General features: G+C 39.5%; 1 protein-coding gene across 1 annotated transcript in view; it reads right to left on the reverse strand.

Moving 5' to 3' along the window:
- PON2 (paraoxonase 2) overlaps window positions 1-10,234 on the reverse strand; it is a 28,206-nt gene extending 17,972 nt beyond the window's left edge. Inside the window, exons 1-2 of the mRNA XM_060632519.3 lie at window positions 10,097-10,234; window positions 559-629 (exon numbers count right to left, since the gene is read on the reverse strand). Coding sequence (XP_060488502.1) covers window positions 559-629; window positions 10,097-10,170 — 145 coding nt within the window. The 5' untranslated portion in view covers window positions 10,171-10,234. The remainder of the gene's footprint in view (window positions 1-558; window positions 630-10,096) is intronic.
- Between the last annotated feature and the right edge of the window lie 14,833 nt (window positions 10,235-25,067).

The raw sequence follows: 25,067 nt of genomic DNA on the forward strand, positions 1-25,067 counted from the left end.
CCTTCCACTGAGAACAAAGCAGGTTGCAGAATATAATCTTATATTAAGATGCCATTTGTGAAATATGCATGTATTTGTTTGCATTTGAGTTGGAAGTATCAGGAAAGATAAGGAAAACTTTATCTCTGGAGTTATTTCTGTGTGCGGTGGAGATTTTGTTGAGAGATTTTCATTTTCCATTTTGTAACTTCTCTTTTTTCTGACACCTTCACTAGCTGACCTCTAGGCTGACAGAGCACAGATTCCAGGGGCCACACACAGTGAAGAATATAAACTTTATAAAACTTGTTCAGAAAAGTCACTAAACAAGCAAGAAATCAAGCAACAAACATAGGATTACACAAATAATTAACAAATTGCAGTGAGAGTGGGGGACAAAAGAAATACAGGTGCATGAGATTTAAAAAAAAAAAAAGACTGACCAAAGAGGTTTTCACTGACTTAATGTGATTTTTCCTCTGATGAACGCTAGTGGTGTGCCAAAACACTGCTAGTGAGTTTTTTCGTGTTTTTGGCCAAACAATGTAAGGAGTACAACAAGCATTTTCTCATACTCACCGATTCCTTTAATGAGGTGGCAGTTTGGAAGGTCTACGGATTCTACTACTCTGGAGGCTTTAAGTCGATTCCTGTTTAAAAAAAAAAAAAATCTATCTGTTTATGTATTCCTTGCTTTGTTGCAGACAGGGTTTAAAGAGGCTTACAGCAATACATAAAACATAGCATAAATCTAAAGCAGATGAAAGAGAAGATAGAAAAACAAGGGTAGGAACATTAAAGAGCACCAGAAATGAAGTTAAAATAAAAATGCGTATCACAAAGTTGTATGTGTGAATGTGGATCATAAAAGAAAGCCAATAACTCAACAAATAAAACTTGTAATGCAAGTTCCTGTGCAAATATAAACACAGCACCAGGTCACATTCCACACAGCTCTGGTGTTGTGGGAAGAGCTCCAGATGTGGAGCCAGCAGCCCTGTCTTCCTACCGAGGGCCCGGAGGAGCCGGAAAATGCTCAGACCCTCTGCAAAGTGACACGGTGCCTGACAGGAGGCCAAGAGAAGATGGGTTTTCCAGAGCCAGGCACACAGAAGATACCCTACAAGCAGCTGTCAAGAACTGGGTCGAGGAGATCCCATCCCCGCACAGTGTTCATTAGGTGAGAGCTTCTGAGAACATCAATTACCTCAGCAAAACTACTTGCTGTTGCTGTTTGGCAAAAAATAAAGTGAAGAAATCATGAGAAAATGGCAAACTGTAATGAACGGTCCCCCCTCTACCAGAGAAGGCCACAAAGCAGTTTGGGCAAACAGGTGTGGGAGTTCTTCTTTTGAAGCCACATGCTATATAGGCTTTTTGCCTTCTCTTTGCTCACTCTCTCCCCTTCTCTTTCTGTTCTCTACAGTCACAAATGTTAAGAGTGCTTGCAGGGTGATTGACATTTTTCAAAGTGGGTCACATATATCACACATTTAAGAGACGACAATGGTAAGTTGCTGCTTGTCCCTCTTCCATTCATACCCTTGACAGCGTCTCACTTCTAGACACCAAATATGGGGAGGTCTACTGATCTCAGCAACATGGTAGAAAGTTGAGGCCTACCTAACTCAGAATTACCAACAGGTGGTAGCAACCATATATTTTGGCAACTCATATCATATATAGTGTTTCTAATTAAAATGTTCATCAGTCTGTTATTTTGAATCATGTAACTCAAATAGTATCCAAATTTCTTGAAACAATATAGCAATAAGGCTATAAAAATTAAAGTGAATCAAATATAAATAAAATAGAAAATTAAAATTAAAAGTAACTAAAGTAAACATATAAAATATGTAGGTGTAATGAAAGTTAAACATAAAATACAATGTTAACGCAAAGCAAGACAAAATACAATAAATCTCACATTTACAAGTCCCCGGAGGGATCAAATTTTTCATTTTTTATTTAATTTTATGTTTTTTGAAGTTTATCTATTTTGAGAGACAGAGAGACAGTGAGAGCAAGAATAGGGGAGAGAACAAGGGAGAGAGAGAATCTGTCAGCGCAGAGCCCCAGGAGGGGCTCAATCCTAGGAACCATGCCATTATGACCTGAGCCGAAATCGAGTCAGAAGCCTAACCGACTGAGCCACCCAGGCCCCCCATCCCTGGAGTGATTTAAAGAGAAAATATGTATACTTAGCCTAATATAGTAGAGTGGCGGTAATACGAGTGATAATGGGAATGCCACTGCTGATAGCCATGGGTGGTAAAAGAAAATCAATAATAAAAACAGTTAAAACTCACTGAGTCCGCCACTGTTCTATGTGATTTACTTGAATGACTTCATTGAATTGTTACAACAATCCTAAGAAGTAGGTACACTTGTCCCTACTTAGGAATGAGGGAAGTGACTCAAGAGGTGAAGCAACTTTGCTGAGGTTTGACACCTGCTGGGAAGAACCTTCCAAGGCAGTGCTCTAACCCACTCTGGTATTTTTCTCAGAAAGGAAGGAAGAGATCTGTGCTTCTGCCTTAGCAGCAAGACTGCCTGACCATCAGCAGGTTAATCTCTATGGACATCAGTCTTCTTTATGTGTAAAACAAGGATGAGGTTAGATGACCTCTCAGGTTCAGTGGATACTGCATGACTCCAGAAACAGATGGAGATACGTCAGTAGGTCTCAGCTGTGGCTTCATCAACTTTCTGTGTCATGCATTGGCTTGGGTGTCAATTTTATACAACTTACTATTATGTCCCTTTAACTTTACAAAAAGAGGGAGAGGATTATCATCTACCTATTGCCAAGATAAACTATATGGATAAAATACAATTCAGATGTGTTTGAACAATTTAGGTCGGTTATATTTTTACAGACAACTTAGGTCTGCATAAATGACTGATGATTACCCACTGCTAATAGGGTAACCTTCATCAACTAGTTTAGCTGTACAATATCATCTCTAGAAATGCAGACTGCGAACTATTAAAACTGAGTTACACAGGGGGCACCTGGGTGACTCAGTTGGTTAATTGGTTAAGCGGCGGACTTCGGCTCAGGTCATGATCTCACAGTTCATGAGTTCGAGCCCCGCGTCGGGCTCTGTGCTGACCGCTCAGAGCCTGGAGCCTGCTTCAGTTTCTGTGCGTGTGTCTCTCTGTTCCTCCCCCATGCTCTCTCTCTCTCTCTCAAAAAAAAAAATGAATACACTTTAAATTAAAAAAACAAAACAAAACGGGAGTCACACAAGAGTTGTGCAGAACTTCTGGTTAATCAAATCATTTTTTCTTATCTTTCCTTTAGAAGAAAAGATAGGGTTTTGTTTCCAACCTTCGTGGCCCATCAAGACTTTCACATCCTTTTTGTAGAATACTGCTAGGCTTTTTACCTGGTAGAACTACCAGTTCCCTACCCATTAGTGAACTTCTGCATTAAGGCTGGTAGGACCTATTAGCTAACAAACCTAAAGCCATTCTCAACCCCTTTCTTCCTTGCTCCTTTCCACTGCAGAGACAGACAAGCCAAATATTTGCTTTCCCAGCCCCCTCTGTATTTAGAGGCAATCATATGACCCAGGCTTTGGAGAAAGATATTTTTGTTCCTGATAGAAAATGCAGACATGGGGCGCCTGGGTGGCTCAGTCAGTTAAGCGGCCGACTTCGGCTCAGGTCATGATCTCACCGTCCGTGAGTTCGAGCCCCGCGTCGGGCTCTGTGCTGACCGCTCAGAGCCTGGAGCCTGTTTCAGATTCTGTGTCTCCCTCTCTCTCTGACCCTCCCCCGTTCATGCTCTGTCTGTCTCTCTCTGTCCCAAAAATAAATAAAAAACGCTGAAAAAAAAAAAATTTTAAAAAAAAATATTATAAAAAAAAAAAGAAAATGAAGACACAAGATGAGAGCTAACTGGCATCACCCCTTCTCCCTTCTTCATGATATGACCACACGTACAGTGCTTGAGACTATACCAACCATTCAGTATCCTTAACACGACAAGTATGAGGACATAAAGCCAACAGTGAAGGATTGAAGGACAAAACTAGAAGAATCTAATTTTTTTATATGACCACGGGCTTGATGGAAAAGCTATAGAATGACTTACCTACAAAGTTTTCATCATGTGAGAAAAATAAGCCTTTATTTATATATAATTAATTTGATGCATGTTATTTGCAACTGAAAACACTCCTGTTAACCAATTTAAGAAGTCTGGGGAGTATATATGAGAAAACTACACAAACCTCTTTGGACTAGGAGATCAGTCAGCTCAAATATATTTATACCAAATTAAAAATAAATAAATAGGGAAACCTGGGTAGCTCAGTCGGTTAAGCATCTGACTTTGGCTCAAGTCATGATCTCGTGGTCCATGAGTTCGAGCTCCATGTTGGGCTCTGTGCTGACAGCTCAGAGCCTGGACCCTGCTTTGGATTCTGTGTCTCCCTCTTTCTCTGCCCCTCCCCTGCTCTTACTCTGTCTCTCAAAAATAAACATTAAAAAAATTTTTTTAAGTAATATATTTTTAAAAATAATAAATAAGTAAACAAATAAATGGTACAAACACAAATAAGTGACATTTTTGCTACAGCCTATTTGCTCCCTAACACTTTATGTCCACAGCATCCTTGTGACTGAATTAGGTCAGGGATGGCTGTCTGCTGTCATGCAGCCATTGCCAATCAATCATAGCACTCTTTCCCTTTAACCCACAGCCAGCCTCAGACATAATGTTCTAGGCAACCGCTACTGCTTCAGGCTCCTTCTGCTTTTCTCACTTTCCTCTTCTTTTTCATTAAAATTTTGTTATTTTTCTTTTAGTTACAACTATACGATAGGTGTAGTGCAGCAAAGAATATACACGGTCTTCCTTCAACTGAGCCAGCAGTCATTTCCCAAATGACCCCTACCAGAAACAGGTACATCAAGGTTCTTCAGCAGGGGTCCAGTGGCCTTTATGGAGTCGTGGGTAAAATTCAGGGATCCATGAACATAAATGGGAAAAAAATATATATCTTTATTTAAACCTAACTGAAAGTAAGTCTCCTTCAATGATGACTGCAGGCAAGAAGCCACAGAAGTTTCTACTAGCAGTACCTATGTCTCCCTGTCAATAACAGAAATCACAGACATTGTTACATCACATTTCAGTTGCTGTAGATATCTCAAAATACCATTTATACTCACTGAAACTTCAAAATATCTATTGCTACATATTCAACTACCTTTATATCTATGTAAGGCTTTAATTAAGAAGCCCACATTGTTGTATCATTAGATTTTTAAAATAAGCTGGTAACAGCATTTAAGTATTTAAATTAAGTATTTAGTATTTAAATACTTAAATAGTATTTAATTTTGTTTTACAGCCCTATGTATTGTATTTTATGCATTTAAAAACATGATGGACACCAAAGTGTCTTATCGGTTGATGAATGGATAAAGACGTGACAGATGCGATACACACACACACACACACACTCACACATACACAATGGAACAGAATTCAGCCATACAAAAGAATGAAATCTTGCCATTTGTGGTGACCTGGATGGAACTACAGACAATAATGCTAAGCAAAATAAGTCAGAGAAAGACAAATACCATATGATTTCACTCATGTATGGAATTTAAGGAAAAAAAAAAATGAGCCAAGGGGAAAACAGAGAAAGACAAACCAAGAAACAGACTCTTAACTATGGAGAACAAACTGATTGTTACCAGGGGGGAGGTGGGTGTGGAGGGATCGGTGAAATAGGTGATGGGGATGAAGGAGGGAACTTGTGAAAAGCACAGGGTGATATATGGAAGTGTTGAATCACTATATTGTACACCTGAAACTAAAATAACACTGCAGGTTTACCAAACTGAATTAAAATAAAAACTAAAAAAAAAGAGGGGCACCACACACAAAAATTAAAAAATAAAATAAAAGCATAATGTTGAGAAGGAGTCAAGACTTTACCAGACTGCCAAACAGATCTATGGCCCAAAAGTCTAAGAACCCTGCCTGAACATTGTCATTACAGGTAACTTTCAATGAGCACTTACTACGTATTTGGCATTGTTTTAGCACTTTACAAGTACAAGAATGAACTTCATGTTTTCATAGCCCCACTATGGAGTGGGTAGTATTGATATCCCCATCCTACAGATTGGGACATTGAAGCACAGAAAGGTGAAATAAAAAGCCAAGGTCCCAGGTAAATAGTGGAGCTAAGGAATGAATTCAGGCCATCTAGGCCACAGAGCATGAACCCTTAACTAACAGTCATTACCATGAAATCAATTTCTATTTCTTTCACTTAGGAAAACAGCATTAGCCATCCAGAACAGGATGAGATAGGGGCAGTTAATTATTATATTGCCTCATCTTCAGCAAACTAGGAAAACAGTGTTACTACCTGGCATTACTTTGTTCCATATCTCATGGCCTTTGAATTTACAAACCACTGATGGGGCTTTATCTTCTAAGTACAGTCTTAAATATAGACAAACAGGGGCTTTATCTTTTGTATACAGACTTGTAAAACCTCTTGGAATTTTCACCCCTTGAGTCCCCTTAATGCTGGTACTTAGTAACTAAGAATTTGTGATTAGGCATGTTAAGCTGGAAGTAAGTAATTTACTCCAAAGGCAGAAAAGCTAGGAAGCTGTGGGGAAGCAGGGGGCAAAAGAGAAGACCTAGTTTGGAGTTTACGTTCAGCACTTATTACCTGTTGAGCTACTGGTTGACTTCCTCCAGCCTCAGTTTTAACACGTATAATATAGGAAAGAAGACATATATGAAAACTGAATGGAGGCATAAATGTAAAAGGAATTTCTTTCCAAATGTCAGTAAATGTACATTTTGGTTTACTATAAAGAACTTTTGACACAGTGATCAGCACACAGCAGTCACACAATAAATGATAAGGAGGATGGTAGTTTAAAAATAAAACCTGAACTTTCAGAAGAGTTCAAAAGCAGACTGGATAGCTTTTTGGTGCGGCTGTCATAAAATCTATCATGCAACAAGCGGAATATTCAGATGCTTGTTTGGGGATTCCTGCTCACGCATAGGTCTCTGATGTACTCAAGTCTCATGATTCATTCAAGTATGTGTACTTTGCAGCAGGTAGCAACTGGCCCAGGGAAATTTGTGTCTTTCTATTTTCCCCTTTATTGCTCAACTAGGGAGGAGTAGAAAAGTTGGTTGTAATATGCCATCCTCCCCTGGGAACTTTGGCCAGTTACAGTTCAGAAGGAAAGAGACAGCTTTGATTCCATTTATCCATCTGGGGCATACTTATCCTAAAAAAAAAAAAAAAAAAAAAAAATTATTCGCTGTTTATCTGAAATTCAGGTTGAAATTTAAGTGGGCGCCCTGGGGGGAGAGAAATAACTTGAGTGCCAAAGCGCCATCTCTAAAAATAGAATAATGAAATAGCTGGTACCAGATGAGAGCAAAAAAACAAAAACAAAAACAAAAGCCTGTTTTTTGAAGAGCCTTTCCTTATGGGGAGGTAGGAACATGCTGCTTTTCAAAATAGACGCTAAGGGTCTGAAAGGAGAGATGCTATGCATTTGAGCACCCCACCTGTATCTGTCAAGAGCAGGCACAATCACAGGGTTGCCAAATAAAAGACAAGATGCCCAAATTTGAATTTCAAATAAAGAATGATATTTTAGTATAATCATGCCCCAATATTGCATAGGATCCGCTTATCCTACAAAATGGTTCGTCGGTTATCTAAAACTCAAATTTAACTGGGCATCCTGCGTTATTTTCTAAATCTAGTCACCTATCACATATCCTAACGTTCTCACATCAGCCGATTGAGGGCGTCAACTATCCGAGGAAGTTACCACCCTAGAAAGTCACTGCTTGGTAAAATTTATTACAGTCAAATCTCTCTAAAGAAAAGATGCATTAAATTGTAAATTACCTGTAAGGTACATTCTATGTAAATAAGCTTCATTTACTTTTTCTTAGGTTTGCAACTATAACTCATTTAAAGGGACTTAAATTTAAAATTTTAAGATTGGTAAGAAGAAAAACCCATGATTTGGGAAAACTTCAGCTTGTGGAACACTGATAGCTTGAAGTTCAGGACAATTTAATGAGCTTGTGAATTTTAGTGGTACTACCTTTGAAACTGAGAGCTGGACAGAATGTACAAAACCATCCAATTCAAGAATGTTCTGCAGAGCAAGTTGGGGATTTATGTAACATGAAAATTCAGGCCAACATGTCCATTTCCTACCAGTAAGAATTCTTCCCTCTGTCACACACTTCCCCCAGCTTGCACCCCTTTATCAGCAGATAAAGCTCCAGCTATAGGTCAGTAGACACAGAAACCCTGGCATCACCTTTGACTTCCTCCCCCCCATCACTGGGGCTCAGGTTTGGGCCCCTGTTCTGTTATTCTCTCCAAACCACTGCAATACCTTAACTAGTTTTCCCATATCTGCTTACTCTCTATTCTACTACTTCTCAGTTGTAACTGCATATTAGAATTATAAGGAGAATCTTTTAAAATAAACGCTCAGGGCGCCTGGGTGTCTCAGTCAGTGAAGCATCTGCCTTCAGTTCAGGTCGTGATCTCGCAGTTTGTGAGCTGGAGCCCACTTCAGATCTATTTCCTTCTCTCTCTGCCCCTCCCTCACTCACATGCTTGTGTGCGCGCTCTCTCTCTCAAAAATAAATAAATATTAAAAATAATAATAAAATAAAATAAAATAAAATAAAATAACACTCATGCCTCGGCCCCACTCAGACCAACTGAATCAGAATTTTTGGGGGTGCAGCCCAGGCATCAGCCTCCCAGGAGATTCTAACATACAGCCAGGATTGAGAACTGCTCTCCTCCAATCCGTCCTTCCAGCTTTGTCTCTATGTAGCACAACTAACTATGCTTTATAACACAGCAACTGATTAGGCTTTATATGGTTTAAACAGATTCCTGTTGAAACGCACACACGCACCAACATCAATAGTTCTCCTTTGCCTATCAAAGCAGGCCCCAATTTTTGAACTCCTAGTTAACCATCTCAAAACCTTTCCTACCCTGGACTCCTTAACTCCCCTCAAGTTGGTCTACTGCTAATCTCCAAACTTTCCCACCCGTTCCCCTTTGTTCATGCTTCGTTTTTCATCTGGGATGGCCTCCTTCATCCCCACATATGTTTCACCCATCCTTCAAGACCAATTTCAAATAGTCTCTTTCTCCTGAACTCCACCTTCAAGGGCTCCATCTTTCCTCCTTAAGCCTGCAGGGGTTGGTTTGTACCTGTCCTGGACACCCAAATTGATACGTTTGTTTTACTTCTCTTCTCCCCTGTAATAGGGTGAACTTCTTAAAGGTGAGGACAGTGCCTGACTCCATTACAGGAGCCCAACACAGCACACCATACAGAATTGGTGCTCAGTATTTCTGGAATCCATCTGCACGAGGCTTATAAAATTTGAGTTGGTAACTTATAAACTAGGATGTCTACCCATCCGTGATTTTCATTATAATTAAATTGGGACATGCACTAGGCTTGTGCTGTTTGACATTCTGGCTTCAGGGTTCCTCAGTGGAGATAAATAAGGAAGTGATGTAAGACCAGTCGCTGAATATCTCAAATATATTTGATGCACAGCGCCAAGATTAGAAAGATGAAAAGTTTCTCAAACTTAGGCAGGGGAGGGATGGTGCACAACTTTATTAAAGAAGGAGGCTGGTTTGGGCAACAAAGAGAAGCAGCACCAATGACTTGAAATAAATCTTTATAATGAAAGTTTCAGTGCATGAGTAATAGTTTTGCTTCCAAGTTTAAAGAGCTGGGTTTGCCTGGGAGTGCTTGCAAAGCACTCGCTGGGGCTCCTCAACTTCCCAGAAAGTCTCGAGATTCAGCCCAAACTGTGTTAGGTTTTGCTAGAAGCTGGGGTGGGGGTGGAGGTGTTTCACAAGCTGCGGATCTGAGAACAACCCGGAGTTTTCTGCCCGGCAGCTGGAGAATCCCTGCATGGCCTGCGCCCTCTCCCGCAGCCGGCGGCCACCCGGGCCTGGGGACCCGAGCGCGGGGGAAGCTCGGGGGGGCGTCCCACAGCCGGGCCGCGCGCCGGCGCCTCGGTGCGCGAGGGCCCACCTACCTGAGCGCCAGGAGCCTCTCGCCCAGGAGCGCCAGCGCTATCCCCAGCAAGCTCAGAGCCACCAACCTCCCCATGGCTCGGGAGCCGGCGCCGCCAAGCTCTCGCTGGACGGGGAGCACGGTGGGCGGTGCCCGCCTCCCGGCTCCGGCCGCGCTCCGCCCCGGCTCCGCCCTCGGCCCGGCCCTTGGCCTTTGTCACCACCCGCTTCCCCAGAAGCTTTCCCAGGATGCCCCAGTTTAGGTTGAGGGCGTGAAATTTGGAATTCCTTCGCCTCCTATCCCAAACAAACAACCCCAAGGACCTCAGGCAGCCCGCGTTCCTTTCTCATTTTCCTAGTCTTCAAAGACATTCCTTACTCCTTATCCCAGTAGGAAACTTCTAGGTAAAGTTTTAAAGATTCTTTTTCATTACAGGAAAAGATACAGAGTCCTGTCTTGTAAATAACCTCATGCTGGAATCACTATTCTTTATACCAGGGTGTAGACGGAAGGAAAGAGACATTCTGTTCCTGGTAATCCTTCATCTGGGCTCGAGGACTGCAGACCTGAACACTTTTTGATCTCAGCTCAGTGTACGGGAAAACTGTTTTTTGCTTTCTTTTACTTTAAGAGCCATAACATGAAGAAAGAAAGAAAAACAAATGTAATAGAGAAGGTTATTGGTTCAGATTGAGACAGACCGAGTATGCCTGAACTAAGCTTCCAATGGTTCCCAGGGTTTATTTGCCATCCTACAGCGTGTAGGCAGAAACCATCACAATTTCCAATCTTCAACAAACATCACTTTCTTAAACAACTTGTAAATAAAAGCAGATGCTAATTTCTTATCTGCCCCTCCCCCCACCAAAACCAAAACTCCTCTCCTTCTGTATGTGTGTTTCTCTGATTCAGTCCTACAGGATATTAGGTTATACTGAATGGTAGGGAGAAAAACAGTTGTCTTTTGAAAGAACAGACATGTGTCATGGGTCCCTCTGGCACAGACAAATCTCAATTTAGGATGAGGCTGAGACCCAACAGGTGCTGGGCCACAAAAGGAACAGTACCCCAGGATTTAGGATGGAGATATTTGCTGTAAAGAACCAGAGCTTTAAAGTTCGGCAGAACCTGCATAATCTCAATCTCAGAAAATCTTGGAGAAACTTTCGATTAATGTTATTAACACGACCAGTGAGTTCCCTGAAACTCAGTGTAATTCCCTCATCACTCTGTGTAAAAGTGCTGTATCTCCATACTCTTCTTCCTGCTGAGTGTTGTGCTGAGTGTCGCTGTCGAAAGAGTTTCTGCAGAAGTAGCCCCCATTCTTACCCCATATCCACCTCTAAGCTAAGGCTGGGAATCGCTATTTCTCACAGACAGATGGGGAAGAGAGGGATTTTCTGATCTGGAAATCAGAAGTCTATCTTCTCCATTGTAGAAGGATGGAGAAGACCAGTCACTAAATGTTGTAGTATATATCTGTTATTAAATGTTATGGTATAGTTTAGCAATCTTTTGAGATAACAGATCTCTAGGCTACACCAAGAACATAACCCTGGGTTTACATTATTTCATGAGAAAAGTGGGCAACCAAGTTGCCCAATACAGAACAAACTTGTTCTGGAACTTGTCTGAATGCTGGCAACTCTTTACACTTGGTCTGAAGCAGTGTTTCTCAAATAATGACATGTAACTAGTTTATAATTAGAAATTTAATGGTTCTTAAGCAAAATTCCAGAAATAATAATACCTTTTATCAATGCTTCTCAAACTATGTGTGGTGAAGGACAGGTTTTTCTTCTCCTTTGTGAAGTACAATGAAAATAATTACTAGAAATGAAGTAAAAACTCAGACACAAAATACAAGCCCAAATCTTTTATTATTTGATTCAACAGACAGAAAATGAGTTTGTCAAATTTCTATAACAGTTTCTAAATGCTTGCTTTCAAATTTTCATATTTATCTCACCATGGACCAAAAACAAAGAGTTCACAGATTGAAAATGGTCTTTGGAGCACACTGTAAGTGGACTGCCTTTCATGATTGTGCTTTTAACTCTTTAAAGTTTTTTGCCTGTATTATCATGTGTAATGTCCCCGGTGATCTGTGGAATAGGTGGCTCATGATTATTATCATTTCATACACTATGTGATGGCGAGGTGTTCCCTCCATATTCCTTTTCTTTTTCTCCCTGTCCTTACCTCTCTTTTAAAAAGGGGGTAGATCTTTTAACACAAAAATACATTGAAGAGATGTTATAAAAGATAATTATTATAATTATTATCAGTAAAAGAAAGAATTGCTTTGTAGATGGCTTCATTCTATGGCTTCTCAGAAAAAAGTAAAGGAGACCTTTCCCTCCCAAGTCATTTTATTGAGAATCCAATATATTAAAATATAAAGAAATGCAATGACAAAAATCGTTTATATACCTATTTTAATATTTATAGTTAACAAATTATAAGTCTTCAATGATTAGGTTGAACAATATGAACTTGTTTTCCTTAGGGATCAAAAACACCCAAATACAAAATACAAGGTATTTGCTCCAATAATGGAGCTCAACTTTGAAATGAATGGGTTTATTCAATTGGGTTAAGGTATAGCTAGGACATTTGAATAAAAAAAATTCTAAGATAATGTTGAAAGTCAATAAGATAGCCTACCTGTCCCCACTAGACACGAGCCTATTTCTACAGAGGGCTGTACAATTTCCTGCCTCTCTTCCAGGAGCAGCAGGACCCTGGAGGAAGAGGACAAAGGTGTAGAAAACACTGGGAAAGAAAAGCTGGGGAGACCAGAGACAAAAACTCCCAGTCTCCTTCACAGGCTGACTATGCAGAAAAAGGAAAGACATGATTCCCCCAGTCTAGGAAATATATGCATGTTTCTTATCATCTAACAACAATAATGCCTCCAGTTATCAATGAATGAACCTTGCATGCAACCTCTTTCAGAGTGACAACCAGAGCTATTGTTTACTGAACAGTTCCTATGCCAAACACTTTCTAAACACTGCCTCATTTAATTCCCATTTGAACAACTATTTGAATCAGGTACTATTATTACAGCGGTTAAGAGGTTATAGAGGTTAAGTGTCTTGCCCAAGGTTACACACCTGGAGAATGGTGAAGCCAGAATCCAGTGTTAGAAAATTTGTATCAAGACACCATTTCCACCCTTCATATATCTCTTATTAATTGTCCAATATAAAGATTTCTATACTTCTGCTATTCGTGGCAAGAAGAGAAATGAATGAGCTGGTAGTGAGAGCTGTGGAAAATCATCTCATGCCAATGGATACGAGAGGGTCTTTAAAACAAGGTTGCTTTAAAAAAATTTTTTTTCATGTTTATTTATTTTTGAGAGAGAGAGTCGAAGTGCAAGTGGGGGAGGGTCAGAGAGAGAGGGAGACACAGAATCTGAAGCAGCCTCCAGGCTCTTGTCAGCACAGAGCCTGACGCGGGGCTTGAACTCACGAACCGCAAGATCGTGACCTGAGCCTAGTTCGGCTGCTTAACTGACTGAGCCACCCAGGCACCCCAAGGCAAGGTTGCTTTTTATACTTTCCTTTTCCTGCTTACATCACTTAACCTTTATTGTGTTCTGCATCTCTAAGCAATTACTGGGAATTCAAAATAAAGGAGGTCCACATTCCTGTCCTGGTGGTGGTCATAGGCTAGCAAGAGAGAGAGGTACCTGGACATATGCGATGTTGTGTGTCAAGTGCTAAGAACTTCGATCTTACCTTGTAAGTGACGTAAAGCCACTAAAGCCTTTTAAGGAAGGGAGAAACAGCTGTGTTTTGCAAAGGTCACTCTGATGGCTGTGGGAAGGGGAGCTGAAGTGTACTTCCCAAGTCTGCTTGAGAGAAGAGACAGATTTGAACAAGGCAGAGGCAGTGGGGAGGGAGGAGAGGGAGCAGATTTAAGGAATGTCAGAGGTTGAATGCATAGAAAGTGGTGAATGATGAGATGGGAGAAAAGGGAGGGTTGAGGATGACATGTTCCCCAGTTGAACAAGGGAAAATGGGGCTGTGCCAACTGGGACAGGAAGGTTTGAAGAGCACATCTGATGTACTCAAAGCCCTGGTGACGATTGCAGACAATTGGTGCTCAGGGATGAGGTCTTATCTGGACAAGGAGACTTTGGGATCATTAGCAGACAGTACAGCAGACTGAATCAATGTCTGTCAAGAAGGGGAGAGGTTGTAGCCTGAAGTGAAGTGATATAGGTCAAAGTCCTTAAAACATTTTGGTTGTATAAGTGGCTAGGAGGCAGGTTGCAACGTGAGGAGTGGAACGGAGAATTAGGAACTGAATTGAAATTCAGGGAATTACCTTAAACTAGAGAAAGCAAAGACTGGCATAGACGTGGCTGTTTGCCTTTTCTCCTGAATCTGGGCATGGTCTTGAAGTTGTTCCTACCATCGTGTTCTAGGCAGTCACTCCCTAGCCATGGAAAATGAAACCTATTTACTATTCACTTATAGGGACTGGGAACCATGTGAAAGATGGAGGTAGAAGTGGTTTGGAAAGAAATCTCCAAAGTTATTTGTGCTTGGGTAAGATGGCTCCTCTCCTGGCTTCTATACCCCCACTGGTAGGAGTAACAAGAGAGCCTTGAAACATGCTTCTGTCAAGACCTCTCTCTTTTTCAACACTCATGCCTTACCTTCAATATCTATGTAATCTCATTAGGCCCTTTATCCCTATGTTATGTGGTCACCATCTGAAACCCAGCTCCCTAGTCAACCTTTATTCTCCAGACTCTCTTCCCAGTTGACTGAGTACTTTCTCCCATCTCCCTATTCCCCTTTAACTTCCAAAACCCTTTTTTGTGTGCTTTGGAACTCATAGTCACAACAGAATGTCCTATATCCTCACTGTCTTCACTAAGTATCCTCTACAACTTTCTGCGTTACCTTCTTTTTTTTTTTTTTAATGTTTATTTATTTTTGAGAAAGTGGAGGAGGGGCAGAGAGAGGGAGAGAGAGAATCCCAAGCAGGCTCTGCATTGTCAGCACACAGCCCAGGGCAGGACTCGAGCTCACAAACCATGAGATCGTGTTCTCAGCCGAAATCAAGACTCAGACTCTTAACCCACTGAGGCATGCAGGCGCCCCTCTGTGTTATCTTCTGACCCCCAGCTGGGACACTTTCTCCCTGTCCTAGAAGGTTCTAGCTCCTGGCTCACAACCAATTCCTTTTATACTATCTGTATTCGGTTCTTAGTGATCTTAACATTCGCATCTGTAGCTTTTCCAGACCCACCCTTTTAGTTCCATGACTTCTTTTCCTCCAATGACCTTGTCGTTACCCTAATCTGCCACCTACTCCTATGGTTATAAGATTTTGCCACTACCAGCAATTACAATACTTATAAAACCTCAATTTTAAGATCTCATTTTACTGCTACCACCTCTTATCTTTTCAGCTCATTCTCTCACTTCACTTTTGAAAAATTTTGGACCCTATTTTGATGTCTTACTTTTTGAAAGCTATTGCCTCTTACTCATACATACTCCATTTAATTTCACTTTTCACAGTGCCGATTCTGTATAAGGTGGTTTTTCACTGAAATAGCATTATATCAATTTAGAGTAGTAGACTATAACTATATACATTTTTCCTAAGTTCTGAGCGTGACGGTGTGCCCTTATCTAGTAAGAACTAGTGAAAAACTATTCAGCTAATGTCTGCAAGTAGGCGCGTTTTCTGAAAAATGCATTATTTCTTCTTTTGAGTACCCTTTCCTGACATTTATTCTTCGTCCTGGTGAACAGCTTTGACTCACGCAGGCTGACAAAAGCAGTGCCATGGGTGGAACTGAGCCTGCCACAGGACACAAAAGGAGAGCATCACAGCAGCCTTCAGCTGTAGACAGGACACTCAAAGCCCATTCAAGGAAACGTCTGAGGAACAGCCAAGATTAGCCAGCCGACTATCAGATTCTGGAGCTAGTCCTTGACATCGTCAGGGACATCATGAACCTGACTGCAGCTTGGGAGGACAAGACAACATTTTAACAAGTGGAAGCTGAAGGCAACCACTGCCGGGGTCAGAGAAGGGACAGTGATAGGCAGTTGGAGAGGCCAAGAGCTATCTCTGTAGAGGCAATGTTATCAAGACCAGGAAAATCCTTATTCGGTTAATGCCCCCATTTCCTAGAACCCCAATTACTCTGCTGATGAACTCTGTGCATATGGCACAGACAAGCAGAAGGAATTTAGGTTTTATTTGTTATGTATTATTTTAGGAAGAGAGACATGAGGGTCTTAAGGAATTACTTTGGAGACTTATTTCATTTTCTGCCTTTCATTTATTATTCCTACAAGCAATGTTTTTTTTTTATTATTGTCATTATTTCTTTCTAAGCCTGTTCCTTTTTTTTTATTTCATTGTTTTGTATTTCACAGAAGCTGTGGAGTTTGAATTTGCCTGGGTGCCTTAGGGGGAAGACGAGCTCCCTATTGGCATGGGAGTTAGAGGCAGGCCAGTTACTTTTTTCAAGCATACATAGTGGGTCTCATATATGTTGACTTCACATTTTATGACTTAAAAACATAATGGATGTTTACATGAAGTATGATCAATTGCAGAGATGGAGGGAAGGGATCCTAACTTACGCCCTCTGAATTCTTGATAAACTTATGTTTCATTTCTAATAAACTCTTTTATATTCTTTATTATATATACATATACATATATACATATACATACATATAAATATGTATATATATACATATACATACATATATATGTATGTATATGTATATATAATGTTTTAAAAGAAAGTCTTGTCACTCTTCTATGTGAGAAGAAATCAAAGTTATTTGAGAGTCTAAGAGTGGAAAATGAAGCCAGTTCTAACAATGTGAGACACTGCCTACAGGTCCATAAGTCACAAGAAATCACAGGAGTATGTCCAGGCAGGCCGTTGGAATAATGGAAAATTCCTAGTAAAGGAAATTGGTCAGAATTGGACAGTGGGGAACACACGGAAGGAAGACCTAAAAAAGGATCGTGGGCATGTGGGCCAGCAGCGTCTGCTCAGACCAGGCCAGTGATTGTGAGCACTGACTGCTGACCCCTTTCAAGCCCAAGGGCAGCTATAGAGCAACTTGGGATTGACAGTTGTCCTAATGGCACCACAGATGATTTAGAAAAACTCACCCAGGCAATCTCCCAAATCTCTGGTAAGCCACCTCCTGCCACCAAAGAGGGAAACAGCGAGAAAAAAAAAAAAAAACCAAAAAAACACAATTTTTTTTCTCACTCCACCCAATTTTCCTGCTTGCGTGGAAGTTTGGGTTTTGTTGGATGTAAGATCGTGTGGCCACAGACTGCACTGGTGTTTACTAGTTCTACTTAGGAAAAGAAAAAAAAAATTCTCAAACATTGAAAAAACCATGAAAAGGAAAATGTTATTGAGGAAAATTGAGGGTGGGCAGGTTGATAGATGAAATCTGTGATAGATGGATGAGCAGATGAATGCATAAAAAGGTAGATGATAAATCTGAGTCCACTCGAATTCATAAACCCATTCCTTGAGCTTTTAATTTCTCCATGTCTAGTGTCCGTGACTGAGTAATCCACATGACAGAGTCCTTGATGGTCCCCAGACCACCAAACCTTGGGATTATGTTTCTCTTTAATATATTTTTTACAATTGCTCAAGCCCCATGTCACATAAGCTGTACACTAAATCTCTACAAAGATTCCTTGGCATGAAGTCAGGGGCTCATATCACCCTTCCCTCTTGTTTACTTGGAATTCCGTCTCTGCTCTGTGTCTTGTACCTTGTGTCTCTTCTCTCCCCCCCATCCTGTGGCATGCAGTTCCCCTCCATTTCCCTTCATTATCAACTAAGAACCACTAAGGCAATTAATGTATATGTCACTGGAGATTTGGGTAGGTGGGGGTTGGAGGAGAGTAACATCACAGCACAGTCAAATAAACAGTATGAAAGTTACTGTTACTTTACCTAATTCTACCTACCCTCGTTTTAGCTCCCAATCATCTCCATCACTGGACTTTTCTTTCTGGTCCTTATTCTGCTTTGAACTCAGTTGTCCTGCCATTTTCCTGGCCCATCAATCCATTTCTCCAGCACTTCTTTCTCTCTCTTGGCTTTCTAAGGGCAAACCCAACACTCTCTGTGTTTTCTTATTGTCCCAGGACCCCCCTGGAGGTTGTTTCTCTGTAAATAATTTCAATGGGCCTCTTATGGATTAATTGTACCTAACATTCTGACTATGTGGGAACAGAAATGATTTTTATTGCCACCATCCTTAGAGATTGCCCTTTGGCAGGGGGAGAGCCACTGCTCACCTGGGTTAAGAGAGGGGTGGTTCTGGACCCAGGAGTTGGGTGTCTCACCTGGACAGCCTGAGACTTGCTCTTCTAAGGCTTAGCATGTAGGAGCAAAGGAAGTCTGGTCGATCTTTCAGTCCTGGCTCTAGTTTCCAGGTTAGGGTGGAGCTGTCTCCTGTCCTGGGCAAATTTTTACACACAATTTTATTGAGGAGTTTGGTAATCCTATCAGATATTATTAAAGCCTCAGCCAGGGAAGACAATATGTACTACTGATCTATTTCTTCAGAATAATAATAATAAATAAATTTTAAAACCCCATAATTTTACAAACTAATAAAATTTCTAAGCACAAGGTTTTAACAGGCAGCAGCAATTTTAATTAAACATCCCATCTTCCAAAAACCTCTGTATATGAGCTCTTTATTTTGCCTATTTGTTCTTCAAGACAGGATCACAGATGATAATTTTAAAAGGACTTCGATCCAAGGACACTGGGCTTCAATATTAGGACCTTTCCATTTTTGCCTTAGGATGAAATCTTTATGCCAAGGATTTCAGCCTTCCCTCTGTTCTGCCGTCTCTTCCAGACTATGTCTCAAAGCCTATCATTTCACTCCCAACCTGGCTGCAGGTCTTTTTGCTAGCAAACAAACAAAAGTCTTAGAGGAATTCTGCCTTTAACTCTCTGAAATAACAAGTGTTTTCTCCAGGCTATGCTTGGAAAATAAGGTCTTGTATGTCAATAACTCCCCACCCCAGAGCCCCCTTTCGAGCAAGCTTTTCTACTTCTTTTCATTCATATTCCCTAAACCATTAGAGGATGTTTCACCTTTGCCATGATAATATTGACAAATACAACTAAACTCTCAACATTAGTACCAAAATTACATTCTGAGTCTTATTTGTAGTTTTAAGTTTTACCCATTATATAAAGCCCCTCGAGTAGGAAGGTGGTTGGAAATGTTACTGCTAGGAGAGTGGCTTTATGTTGCTATAAAAGGAGCAAGAATAACTTTGTCTTAAACAGACTTATTTTGAGACAACATAGAAAGTCAGAAATATAGTGACCCTAATTATAGAACCCAAAATGGGCACACATGACTTGACAAAAGATTTCCTTTATTTTTACTTACACAAGCAATATATGAATGCTTTTTCACTGCAAACTATTCAAAGGTTACTGATAAAATTAAAATCTCCCCGACCTTTTTCTGAGGGAAAACTCTATTCACACTTTCATATGTATTCCTTTCTTTGTCTATTATTTGTACCTGTAGACACAAATGGTATTAATGTGTGAATGTGGATTTACTAAATAATACTGTCAGCTAATTCTTTTTTTTGGTGCCTTGAGGGTGGCTTTTTTTGTTACAGAAAACACCCTTAGAGGTTATTTTTGGTTTTGAAATACAAGTTAATAGTTTATTAAAGTTACAGAATAGGAAACCCATTTCTTACATTTAAAGCAGTGCTTACAAATATTATCTGTTCATAGCAAATTTCAACAATCACCTATAGGAGGTTTTTGTTAATATTAAAACCAATTTATAAAATTAGTTATTTAAATTTTTATTTCAACCTATGTTCATGAAACTAATATACTTTATTTCTTCTTAAAGTTCTACATCATCTGATTTAACAGACAAAAATTTCCCAAGTACTTAAATAACTCATATATCAAAAAAATTATAAACAGGTGATTCTTAAGTTCTCTTAATGTTTCATCAATGATTATGAAGCACAGATATTAAGTTAAAATCACAAGCCTAGAAACATTACACTGGAATCACAAGATTGTTGTTCTAGTTAGCTATTATTCCATTAGACCAAATTCTAAATATTACAGGGCTATGTAATGTAAATATATGCAAAAATTTTAATGCTAACTTATTGAAAACACAGATTGGTTTGTCTTGACATTTATATACTTAATTTCAAATTTTCTTAGGATTGAGAGATGTTACCTACTAAAGAATAATAATCTTATCTTACACCATATTTGAGATTACTTTCCCATATAATTTTGGAGTTGTTTTCTTTGCTTGATGGAGTTTTACAACAGACAGAAGATACAGCGTTATATAACTGGATCACCGTGATGATGATATGCACTGATCCTTCCAAAGCCAATGACTCCATAACGATAAGAGTGGGCTGGCCACAGACGTAGTTTGCATCCCTGGATTTGAGTCCTATCCTTACTGGATTGGACTGCGAAATCTTACCCAAGTGGGAACATCACTTGATTAATTTTCCTTTCTAAGGGTAAAATAGGTAAATGTGTTTCCATTTAATTCAAAAGATCTTTGAGGTTGCATGAATCTTACCTGAATTCTTTTTACACACTGTCAATACCTCCCATCACTAAAGTCTCGTAAAATTTTTATAGATATTTAAATTATATTTCTGAATGTGTGTTCACCTATGTATATTTTCCATGTTACTAGATCTCACAGCAGCACTCATTCTTTTTTTTTTTTTACTTTTTTTAATCTTTATTTTTTTTGAGAGAGAGAGAGACAGAGTGGGAGCAGGGGAGGAACAGAGAGAGAGGGAGACACAGAATCCGAAGCAGGCTCCAGGCTCTGAGCTCCAGGCTCCAAGCTGTCAGCACAAGAGACTGATGCAGGGCTCAAACTCAGAAACCGTGAGATCATGACTTGAGCCAAAGTCTGATGCTCAACCAGCTGGGCCAGCCAGGCGCCCCAACAGCACTCACTCTTTGATGCATAATATTTCACTGCATAGATGTGCCATAGTTTATGTAACTGTTTCTGTACCAATAGACATTCAGATTGTTTCTAATTTTTTCCTGTCACAAATCATTCTGCAATAAATAATCTTGAAGGTGCTTTCCTGTGCTAAGTACACATGTTTCTATAGAGTACATGCTTTAGAAGTAGATTTGTTAAGTCTTAGAGGATGCATATATTCAGTATTAATTGATTACTGTGGAATTGCCCTTCAGAATGGCTGTACCATTTTAACACATCAGCAATATGAAAACACCTTTTCCTCTATTAATAATCAATTGATATTGTTAAACTTTCTCCCCCCAGACTCTTGCATTTTCCTCTTTATTTGCATTCTTAAGAATCTTGGTGAGGCCAAATATCTTTTTGGATATTCGCTTGTCATTTATAATTCTTCTGCAATCTGGCTTTCTTATATATTCCTGGGTCTGTTTCTGGAATCCTTGCTCTCTTCATATTGATCTATTTTTTTAGTGTGCCAATAACACACTATTTTAATCACCATAAATTCATAATATGATTACATAGATTGGACATATTTAATTGCTCCAGCCCAGTTATCTTCTTTAAAACAAAAATATCTTGGGGTGCTTGGATGGCTCAGTCAGTTAAGTGTACGACTTCAGCTCAGGTCCTGATCTCACGGTCTGTGAGTTTAATCCCCTTGTTGGGTTTTGTACTGACAGCTCAGAGCCTGGAGCCTGCTTTGGGTTCTATACCTCCCTCTCTCTCTGCCCTTCCCCTGCTCACATTCTGTCTCTCTCTGTCTCTCAAAAAAATAAATAAGCATTAAAAAAAATTAGAAAAAAATAAAAACAAAAATATCTTGGTTATTCTTAAATTTTTACACTTCCATATAAACTTTATAATTAACATGTAAAAGTTTATGAAAAATTCTAATGACTTCAGATATGTGGCATACTGATTTTATAGATTAATTTTTGGAGGATTGATATCATTAAAATGGTGAATCATCTCATTTGTGACCTTGGTACTTGTCCATTTATTTAAGTCTTCGTTTAGCTTTTCTGTAAAAATATAGGATTTTTGTCATGAAGATTGAGTACATTTATAATTGGAATTATTCCTAGGGAATTTATAATTTTTTGTGTTATCATCAGTGTTATACTAGTTTCTTAAGACTGTCATAAAAATTACCACCAACTTGGTGGCTTAAGACAGCAGAAATTTATTCTCTCATAGTTCTGGAGTCTAGAAGTTTGAAATCACTGTATAGGCAAAGGCTTGAGGAGAGGACTCTTCCTTGCTTCTTTGAGTTTCTGCGGGCTCCTAGCATTCCTTGGTTTGGGGCTGCATATTCCAATCTCTGCCTCTCTCATTGTGTGGCCTTTGTCCCTGTATCTCCAAAACCACCCTCTCCTTTCTCTCATGACATCAGTCCTTACATGTAAGACCTCTACTAAGTTCAGGATGATTTCATCTCAAGAGCCTTAGATAATTACACCTGCAAAGATTAATTCCCAAGTAAAATCATATCCTGAGGTTCCGGATGGAGATGAATTTTAGGGGTACACTATTCAACCCACTACAAATAGGAACTTACTTTTTTCTAACATATTTTTTATTAGTTGCTAAATGGATACAGGAGGGATATTAATTTTTGCATGTAGATCATACTTCTCTTCTCCCTCGCTGAAAATCCAAGAAAATATCTTGCCAGTTCCTTGGATTCACTTTAATTTTCTGAGCAATCAATATTATTGACTGCAAAAAAAGACCAATTTTAAATCTTTCTTTCCACTATTTATATTTTGCTTTTTCTATATCTTTCACTGCTTAAGACTTCTAACAAAATGTTGAATTCTTTTCAATTTATCCAAGTCTTTTTTTATGTTTTTCCATAAAATTTCATAGTTTCTCCACAAAGGTATTATACAAATTTTAAACCAACTTTACTTCAAATACTTTATTATTTTGTTGCTTATGTGAAAGGGTCATTTAAAAAATTATATTGTCTACTTTGTTCTTACTGATATATAGAAATATTATTTTAGAAATTAATCTTGTATTTTATGCCTAACTAAACTTTCTTTGTAATTCTAGAAGTTTGTTATTTTATCGCTCTGGATTTTCTAGCAGAAAATAGTATTTTCTACAAATAAAGAGGTTCTTTTTCACCTTTTCTAGTATTTATATATTGTATTGCTTTTTTTATGACACTATCTAAACCCTCCAAGATACATTGAATTATAGTAAAAAGAGCAAAAATGACTTTAACTGAAATGTGTCTAAAGTTCTATCATTGAATATGGCTTAGATTTTTGGTAAGTTATTTTTTTCAAGTTAATGAAGCTTAGAAATCACCATTCCATCCTTACAACAAATAAAAAGCTGAACAAACTGAAAAATATACAACTTTGTTTACATCTATCAGAGAAGTGAAATCACCGGGTAAACACTGCGTCCCACACTGGAATGACAGACAGGAGGATGCAGAGAATTACAACTTACTGGAACAGAAACCCATCAGGAAAAACCTCTTCTGGAACCAGTGCTGTGGTAGGAAAACCTGAACTATAATTAGTGAATTGCTGTAGGCTCAATCTGGACCAGTTTGTGTGTTCAAACCTCTGGGAGGATCCAGTCCTGGGAGGGGGGTGTGGCATCCCCACACTTTCATGTGTTTTATTGCTAGGATCTCAACTAGTTTCTCACAGTGACTAGCAAAGAAAAAAACCCTCTCCTTCTGGCAGAGAGTGGGGAAAAGTAACCATTTCAAAATATGCCATTGTAGGGGGCGCCTGGGTGGCTTGGTCGGTTGAGTGAGTGACTCTTGGTCTCAGCTCATGTCATGATTCCAGAGTCATGGGATCGAGTTCCCCATTGGGCTCTGCCCTGAGCATAAGGCCTGTTTAAGATTCTCTCTCTCTCTCTCTCTCTCTCTCCCTCTGCCCCTCTCCTCCATTTACTCTCTCCTCTTAAAGAAAAATAAAATAAAATAAATTATGCCATTGCATTCTATTCTTCTCAATGAAGTCTGCCCCCAGGAGAAATTATTTTACCAGAACTTAACTTGCTGGGGTTTTAATCCAAGCCTACACTACTTGGAGGAAGGGAATCCAACTCCAGCTCCCTATCGCCATGCTATCTCACCTAAGAGGGGAAAAAACTAAACAGTACTAAATTTCCCAGTCCAGGGACACAGGCTCACTGAAAGACTGACACCTAATTGTACGACTATAGAACACTTTCCCTCCTCCCACACCTAACCACATCATTGCTAAAGGTCATCTCACAACAATTCCTTTGGTTCAGTGTACCATATCTGCTATTAAGCCAAAATTTACAAGACATATCAAAACACAAAAAACACAGTGTAAGAAGAATAAACAAACACTAGATATGACAAGGGTGTTGGAATGATCAGACCAGAAATTTAAAACAACGATTATTAATATGCCAAGGGCTCAAATGGAAAAAAAAAAAATAGACAATATGCCAGAGCAGATGGATAATGTAAGCAGAAAGATGGAAACCCAAGAAAGAATCAAAAGGAAATACTACTGGTCAGCAACTCTGTAACGAAACTGAGGAATACCTTTGGTGGGCTTATTAGTGGACTGGACACAGTGAGAAAAGAATCTCCAAGCTTGGGGCTATGACAATGGAAACTTCCAAAACTGAAAAGCAAAAAGGAAAAAGACTGAAAAAACAGACCAGAATATCCAAGAACTGTGAGACAGTTATGGACAGCTTAATAAATGCCAAGTGGGAATACCAGAAGAAGAGAGAAGGGAACAGAAACAATATTTGAAGCAAAAATTGTGATCAGTGGGAGGGTCTGCATTGGGTGAATGGAGGTCTCCGTTCTTGGATTCCCTATTAGAAAGATTTATGTGAGGATCAGCCTTTAAGTAAATACAGCCGGAAGGGAGGTGAGAAGCACAAAGCAGTTTATTA

This window comes from Panthera onca, chromosome A2 (genome assembly GCF_046562875.1).
Source record: "Panthera onca isolate mPanOnc1 chromosome A2, mPanOnc1 haplotype 2, whole genome shotgun sequence".
NCBI classification, from domain to species: domain Eukaryota; kingdom Metazoa; phylum Chordata; class Mammalia; order Carnivora; family Felidae; genus Panthera; species Panthera onca.